The sequence below is a fragment of the Arachis ipaensis genome, chromosome B02, assembly GCF_000816755.2.
Source record: "Arachis ipaensis cultivar K30076 chromosome B02, Araip1.1, whole genome shotgun sequence".
NCBI lineage: Eukaryota > Viridiplantae > Streptophyta > Magnoliopsida > Fabales > Fabaceae > Arachis > Arachis ipaensis.
In genome coordinates, this window is record NC_029786.2 from 10489781 (window position 1) to 10498318 (window position 8538).

The following is an 8538-nucleotide window of genomic DNA, read 5'->3' on the forward strand; positions in this document are numbered from 1 at the left end:
ATGGTTAAATACTGGCCAACTTTTTAAAAAATTGCTGGCCTCCGAGACTTTCCCTTTTGAAAGCATTAAAAAATAAAAATAAAAATTCAAAACTTTCTTTATGAACTTAGAAGAATAATCAAGAAGTTAAGACTCCTAATCATTTTTCTAAGATTTTAATTTTTTTCATTCTCTATATCTCACTTAACCGGAAAAAAAAAAGAAATCACATTTAATGAGAACATTTCTTTTCAAAATTATTGATGTCATAATTTTAGTTTATTTTAAAATTTTATATATAATTCAAAAATAAAATTTTGTAATTAAAAATAATCTAATTGAAATACGTTAATTTCCATGCATTTAAGATTTACCAATACTAGCTCACTCTTTATTGGAGTATAAAAAATTTTTCCTCTTGCAAATACCCTATTAGAACACAACTTCAAAAATTTTAATTCATTTATTTGCTTATGTTGTTGCCACTTTCTTTCAACCAAATTGAGTATTAACCTAGCAAAATACATATTGTTAAAGATTGTGAGTTATGTTCTTTATGATGTCACCGAACAACTTTCTTTGATAGATTAGTGGATTGTACTTTTTTAAATCCAAGTTATTTACAAGGGTTAGAGGTGATTCGATAAAGAGATTGGAAATTCAATTAACAAATTTTAGTTTCATAATTTGATAACGTAGGTCAAAGTAAAATTGGCAAATCTGAAGTAGCAAATCTCAGAAACACAGACACACGTCTTTACTTCAATGACATTGCTATTATATTTTCTTAAGCAAGCATGATTAATTCTATCTATATACTAAACGATTTTACATATTTATCTTAAGTAACAAGTGAAGCACAAATATAATAAAGTAGATTAGACACCGGTATAATAAACAAGATTAACCACTCAACCCACAAGTATGTGCAATGATAGAAACTTATGTGCACTTAATTTCATATAAAATTGATAGCTAAAAATTATTAAATAATTTGATAAATTTGATTAAATTATCATCTACTAGCTTTCAGCTATCAACTTCATACGAAGTTAACTGCCCTTGAGTTTGCACCATGCGAGACATCCACTAGTATGCTAAGTAACCAACTATATCAGGATTATAAGAGAAAGAATGTTTAATATCTAACATACTCCGATCTAATAAAAACCCTAAGAAATAACAGGCTAATAAACTATAGTAGTTATTACAATGTTTCTGCAGTGTCCACCATATGGGCATCATAGAGCCAATTGTGGCTGTTACACATTTCCCCACAATTCCTTCATCGTAGTGCAACCACCACCACAACCACAACCATGACCGCCACCGCGTTTACAATTTAAACCATGCGATGTGCTCAACATTAGTAAGGTTATAAATTCTTTGCTTCCATACAATTAAGGGAACAAAAGAATGAAGCAATCCAGAGATTTTTCTTTTTCATCCTAGACAGATCAGAATATCTTGGTTAATTAGATGTGAACTCCATATAACATAAGCAGACTTCAAATTTACAGTATATATGAAGCACCACAAAAAAAATTAGCCAAGTTAAACAGAACAAACTCTTATTATTTGGTAATAAGAAGAATAAATACAATTTCATGCTTACCCTCTAGTAGTTGTTCGGAAGGAGAGAATCCGAAGAAATCCCCAATTTACGAATCACCATCAGTTAATAGTAACTGTTGTAACTATTATCTACCACTCGATACGATCACATCAGCAATTCGTCCTGAATCCTGATACAGTTTTGTGAATATAACTAATTGCTATTGACACTTCAGGCTGGCTGATAACCTCAAATATGGTCATACCATTAATAGCCGTCAAGAATAGATGTATTTTAATTCATGTTCTTTTCATCGTATTTGAACCCAATTTCGCATCCTCTTTGATTGTACTTTTGGTTCAATTGTACCAAGAGTTAGTTTCTCGACAGCAACCCGTAGGAAAATATCCATGCATATATCAAAGGGATGTTATAGCTCAGCTTCTTTTCTGCAAGAAATTACTCCAGGAACATCAGTGAACCCATTCGGATGGGTCTCGCAGTGTTTCGGAGTTGCTGTTTCCAATGAGACATCTAAGACTGGGGGATCAACATCCATTGCATATTCTTTACAGTCTTTATCTAAATTGCGTTCTTTATCCTTATCATCGCACGAAGCACCATCCTCAGAAGCTAAAACCTCATTCACTTCAGTAGCGAAAGCTTTATCTGGGAACTCATTACTTGAAAAATTCTCATCGGTAGACAACAATCTAGGAGGGGAAATATAAATTGATGATAGATCAACGTCCATGTCAGCAGGTAGACTGTCTTCTCCAACACTCTCAGATGGGATGCCATTTTCATTGCTGTGACAATCTACAACTTGATCAGCAATTTTGAGTCCATCATCAGAGTCATCACCATCAAGAGATACATCATCATTGATTATAAACTGTTTATTATCTAACTTCGGAACTTGATTACATGAGACTACTTTTGATGTCTCTAAGCAGATATCAACAACTACTCTTTTCTCTTTAGGATCCATAACAGTTGCAACACTTTCTTTATCAAGCAGGGTATTTAACTGTTGCTGAACAGAAACTGCCAAGGAGACTGCATGATCGCGAATTAAAGAGTCATAGGGTGGGCAATGCAAAATGTTCTTTAGAGCCTGCTGATACTGAAAAAAGCCAACAGAAGGCGGAAGGGACCTTCTCTTTTGATAGATGCTAATAACTTTCAGGACATGCTCGCAGAGGTTCCCACCTTGCGCCCAACTACAATTACATATGCTAAACATTGAACCGGGATTGTGAACAACATAAGCTTTTTCTGGATTATCCTGATCAGTAACCATGGCACACCCATCTTCCAATAGGACATCAGTATCTGGAATTTTCAGCACCTTGCGCCATGATGTCAAACCACTTATCCATTCATTTTTCCAATAGCGAGCAAAATCATCTTTTCCAGAGTACTCATCAAGCCAGAAATAAGAATGGACTTTCGTACCCAACTTGTCAACCAACCAATCAGCTCGCTGAAAAACACTGTTGTCCTTCTCATTGAACAGTCTGATCTTCAGTTGGTTGTGATAAAATTCCACTGCTGCACAAGTTTCCTGGCTAGCAAGAGGCAAAGTTTTAAGTGCATTGATCCAAGCTCCTACATCAACGGGACAAAATTTCAACAGCATCAACCTCATATATATAAATGCCCGTAAAAAAGCAAACGCAAATAGGTATCAAGTCCATCATAATTAGATGTTTTCCCCATTCGATAAAACAACATAGCCTTCCAAGACTATTATATTCGGTGATTGTAAGTCATCATGACAATATATTGGCTCATTATGTTGGTATATGTTGGCAAATCTTCACCAGAATAATAATGAATGCTATTATTTAGGAGGGGGAAGAAATTAACATCTTGATTGAAGATAAACTCTCCCAATCTATGCACCGTTCTAAAGAACATTTGTAACCAAGACACAACATAATTAATTAATTATTTATTCAATAAACTATTATATATGTATTGAGAAAAAAGTATCAAGAGTTAATACTTTCCTTTTTTGTTTTCATAGAAAGAAAATTAGTATATTACTAAATTATAAACAGAGCAACTTTTATTTACAATTACGAATTAAAAGAAAACTTCTGATAAATATGTGGAGTTATCTTTTTATAACATTTTACAGGATAAAAAGGAAAAATTACAAATAGGAGTAACAGATATCCCTTTTATAAGAAAAGGAACATGAGAAAAGAGTATCAAAACCACGTGTAATAAAAACTAAAAATTAGCAGAAACACACTGCCACAAAGGTCTGGCTTCTTTTCTTTTCTCAAAACCCACAAAGTTGTCCATGGGAACCGACCTAATGTTGTTGAACACACCATACACTTAGCAAAAGTACCAAACAATGTCTTCAAAAAATTCATGAAAAATTTTGGACAGTGTCAAGCATTTGCCTTATGTATGCAAACTATGTTTGAAATAGATGCTGATCTTTACTAGTCTGCAGCCATAGGGGTAATAAAAATGAAGCACAATGATAACTGGTGGTGAGCGTAATATTATTTCTCAATTTCATCAAAAATAAAAGCATTCCATGATATAGGTAGATACTACTAACCCATTCTAGGATACCAAGTAGCCTTGAAATAGTCCATAAAATTGTATTCATCAATAAAGTCTTCAATGAAATCTTCAAAGAGTGACATGGTCCCTTGAAGGCGGCAAATATTATCCACAATCAGCTCAAGTTGTTTGGATATCTTTATTTGCATGTCAATCTCCAAACTCCTCACTATGTTTTTATGCCATAGATGACGAACCCTCCAGAAACTTATCAATACTGAACACTGAAAAACATCTCTGGCAAATACACAGAATATAGTAATTATTATTTGAGAATATAGTTTCGTAGTTTGGATTCACAATGCAAAATAGATTTCTATATCAAACATTTGAATCAGCCATCATGCTCAAATATTAAAACCCTGTAAGGACCAGTCCATATCTTATGACATGGATAAAGGACTCCTAATATACAAATCAAATTCAATTTTTTTTAAAAAATAATCATCCTCAAGTAAAAATAATAGTATTATTCTTGGATTCTTGGGTTTCAAAGGAAAGAGACACAAGAAGATGTCAATAGAAAACGTGAACCAAGAAGCATCAATATAAAAAATATTCAGTACATTCTGTAAAAACATTTCAAACATTATTACTTCAAATAATTCATATCTACATAAAGGCAATTATAAATGAAGCCATCCTACTTTTGACATTAGAAATTTAAAATCTTGAAATTGTAGTAGAAATGGACAATATTCTTTATAAATCTTACATATTTTACAATATTAGCTTCATTGATAAATTGCACTAACCTGATTGCCAGGATATCATAAAGCGGATCATCTACTATAAAGCCCGCCAATCTCCAGTTAGGATCTTTTGTTTGAACTCGATTGTAAAGAGCCCTCATCCATCGATGTGCATCTAAGCTCGAAAACCTTGGAGCTATTATCCAAGCCACTGGAATGGCCTTCTTGTCACAGTTAAACACAAGAAGACTGTGAATGGGGTACTGGACAAAATAATCAATGTGTTTGCTATTAGCTTTTTGTTGAAACAAACAAATATGTTCCACGGTTACTTAAAATCTATGATGCACGAACATGTACACAAATACGGGACACAACACAACAAAATTTTGTAAACAAGGACACACACATATAGATTATAATAGTATCTTGATATTTTATTGATATTAAAATACAAACCAACTTTTTTAAATTTTTTTTATGCCTATTTTAAATATATAAGTCATTTTAGATAACTTTTTGCATTAATAATTAATAATATCTGGTATTACTAAACTCATTTCAAGCATAGTCAAGAATAAGGTTGGACATGCTAACATGTAATCATATTTGACTGGGTTCAAGTGTGTTCAAAGAAGTAGCTTTTAATTCTTATTAAGACACGGCTGGACACACGTGCTAGACGAGTGTTAAACAAATATCGTGTCTGAAATGCGTCCGACATGTGTAAATACTGCAATTCAACAAAGTGTCAGTGCTCCGTAATTTAAAATCAAGGAAAAGGAAAGAAAAAGACCTTTAATTTGTTTGTACCAAATCTTGAATCTGATGCAAGCAAAGCTCGATTCCCAAATCTAATCATTTGCTGCAATTGCCACTCAGTTTGAATCCCCAGAGTAAATGGATTTGAATCAGAAAAATCTTCATAGAAGAAAACATGACTTTGGTGGCTTTCAACCCACATCTTGATGCTAACAGCATCATCATCATCTAGTTCATATGTAGATCGACGGATCGCCCTCTCTTGTCGTCGAACATATCGGTGGGTCAAAAGGTCATCACGGTTACTAGGACCTCCCTGTCTCTCAACCGATTCATTGTGCCTCTGCATAATAGTCTCCACAGAGACCCCAACATATAGGAGAGATAAAACACGAAGTCGAAGATCTTCCGAGATATATGGAGCATACATTGCACGTGTTCCAGCAGCCTTTTTGTCCTGTGGACCATGGCATGGCAAACCCTTTTTATCCACATGTTTATCATCATTATATATGATCAAGGCAACTGAAGGTTCGGCTATGAGGCGTTTCACAATAAAGTGACAGGTGCAACCTCTCTTAGTATTTGGCCGACCAGCATTTTTCTTCTTTGGAACATATGTAGTCCGACTTGGCCGTACAACGCCACCTTTTCTGTGGTCATCGGGACCAAAGGAACACCAATACCTGCATTGACATAGTATAAAAATTCACATTGCAGTGAAATACAGGAAGCAATAGCAACAAATAGTGGACACTAAATGAAGTGTTTACAACTTACAGTATATACTCTAGTATACCATCAACCTTTGGCTTGAGAGGCATTGATGGACGACGTCGACGCCTTGCTTCAACATGAAATCTTGTTGGACATTCTTTATTATTTGATTCACCTCTCACAAAATCATCAACTCTGGCAAATGGAATTAGAGCAACTCTATCTAGTTTATCATGCCAACCTTCCACTTTCGACCATACTAGGTCAGCAGAAGAGATCTCCAATGTGGGAGGATTTTGGACAGGAAGCGACAGAATTGCATCCCATCTGGCCATTAATAACAAACACGAACAAATTTGCTTCTACAAATGTAGTTGAGACTGGGAAGACACAACCAAGTGACTTCACATTTTTGTCCAATCTGCAAAGAATTAGAAGCACAGTTAAAGGCATTATCATAATGTAAGTGTATAACAGCAACAATCGCCAACAATCACCGGTGGGGTACAACCTACAAGTATGCGTGTGTTTCTATAAAAATTTGACAAACTTTATATAATAAAATAGAAAACACATCAATTTCAGCATTAAACAAGTCTAAATAGTTTAATAATAATAGTAGCAATCAGCAGCCACATGCTCGTTCAAATAATAATGCTTGAATTTTCTCCAAAATTTCAGCAGAGCATAACAATCAGTCAGCATGAGAGAAATAACATGCCACAACAATAGCAAAAAGAAATGCAGAAAATGAGATAACAATAAGCAGAAAATCAGAATTTCAATTCTCAGTTTCTCAAAGATTATCTCTTAGCTGGGCAATGGGCAGCAGAAGGAACATTGATAAAATATTCAAATTTAATTTAAAATCATTATTACAAATTTATAAAAATATTTTTTTAAATTCCCTATCTACAAACGCATCATAAACCATGCTTCAATGAGCCATCCCTCCAACTATGTGGTCAGCTTGTTCTTGATGATGCCTTGAGCATCTAGTTATTGTGCTTTTCTATTGTTTTCTCTTTTTGTTTTGTTATTTATTTTTCTCTCCTCTTATTAAAAAAGAAAAAAAAAATAAAAAAATGTTTCACATTTTATAAAACAACTAAAAATTATACAGGGCACATGATGTTATCCTAAGGAACCAAATGAGTTGATATAATACAACAGAAATGCCTTATGCTTAAGAAAAGTTTGAGGTTAATCTTCACTAATGCAAGTCATATCATTGTTGTAGGCATTGCTTAAGTTGTTGTCATGATGGTTAGCACCACCTTGGTGACCCTTGTGAATTGTGATGCTCTACTTATATAGAGGGGAAATAACTAAAGTACCTCTGGCACTTGCACACTTAAGCCAGCCCCAACAAGAACAATCAATAAACCAGACTTCATAGGTAGCAAACAGCAAATTGCACATCTTACACCACACCACCACCATCACCAAAAAGTCTTACTAAAGAAAAATAACAACAAAAGAAAAACATACTGACAAGCGCATTATCCATCACAATTTTCTCCTTTTTTGTTTTGGAATATAAGTGGAATTTTGAGGGGTCGAAAATAGAAATAATGCATATATGAATACCTAGCCCATGAACAAGAAACACAACTTATCAAAGCAACAACACAACACACCATCAATATCCATTCCATTAGGGAAATTCTAAAGCCAAAGTTCTATCTTCCAGAAAATGACAAAAAAAACACCATACAAAGTACAATCGTTTGAAATAAATACATTCAATTTACAGAGGAAGAGGAAAAAAATAACAAATATTCGGATAAAATAAAACAAGAGACAAATTTAAGTTCCAGAAAGAGAAAAGGCCAACTAATAGAACATGAAGAACGAGAACGCATACCTAAGTTTCTAAAAGGAGGCGGTGTTCGTTGCGGTACCGGCAGCAGAGTTTGCAGGAGGCGGCGAAATCTGGTAGTGGATAGAACAGCGGCGGTGGTTGGAAAGGAAGTAGAGAGGTAGCGAGAGAGAGTGGGTGAGAAGAGAGCAGGAGAACAGACGGCGACGAGCTGAAAGGTTGCAGCTCCGGTGGAGAGAGACTACATAGCAACAGCGAGGACGGAGAGAGAATACATAGCAGAAGCCGCAGTGAAGAGAAAGAAGTGACCGCCGTTCGAAAGTTTGAAGAAGAAGAAGAGGAATTCGGCAGTTAGGGAAGTAGCTGCCCTGTTTTAGTGTTTACTCCTACTCCCATACTCACATGGCCGCTTTCATAATATT

General features: G+C 34.6%; 1 protein-coding gene across 2 annotated transcripts; it reads right to left on the minus strand.

Annotated features, from left to right (window-relative positions):
• On the minus strand, nt 1075-8528 carry LOC107624882. Of its 2 annotated transcripts, XR_001616991.2 has the most exons (7): nt 8162-8528; nt 6358-6715; nt 5612-6263; nt 4879-5078; nt 4119-4360; nt 1595-3145; nt 1075-1427 (listed from the first exon to the last, which is right to left on the minus strand). XR_001616991.2 is itself a non-coding variant. In XM_016327357.2 (6 exons), exons 2-6 carry the CDS (start codon nt 6627-6629, stop codon nt 1965-1967), a joined length of 2547 nt encoding a protein of 848 aa, XP_016182843.1. In that variant the 5' UTR covers nt 6630-6715; nt 8162-8528; the 3' UTR covers nt 1076-1964. The 2 variants fall into 2 exon arrangements, 1 of the variants encoding a protein (XP_016182843.1); XM_016327357.2 differs by having other exon boundaries at nt 1076-3145.

Excerpts from the sequence above, each read along its gene's own strand:
- LOC107624882 (XM_016327357.2), bottom strand. The coding sequence starts at position 6,629 with ATGGCCAGATGGGATGCAATTCTGTCGCTTCCTGTCCAAAATCCTCCC. Across the intron at positions 6,264-6,357 it reads GGTATACTAGAGTATATACT|GTATTGGTGTTCCTTTGGTC; the intron begins GTAAGTTGTAAA and ends ATGTCAATGCAG. Across the intron at positions 3,146-4,118 it reads TACTTGGTATCCTAGAATGG|GAGCTTGGATCAATGCACTT; the intron begins GTTAGTAGTATC and ends CCGTTGATGTAG.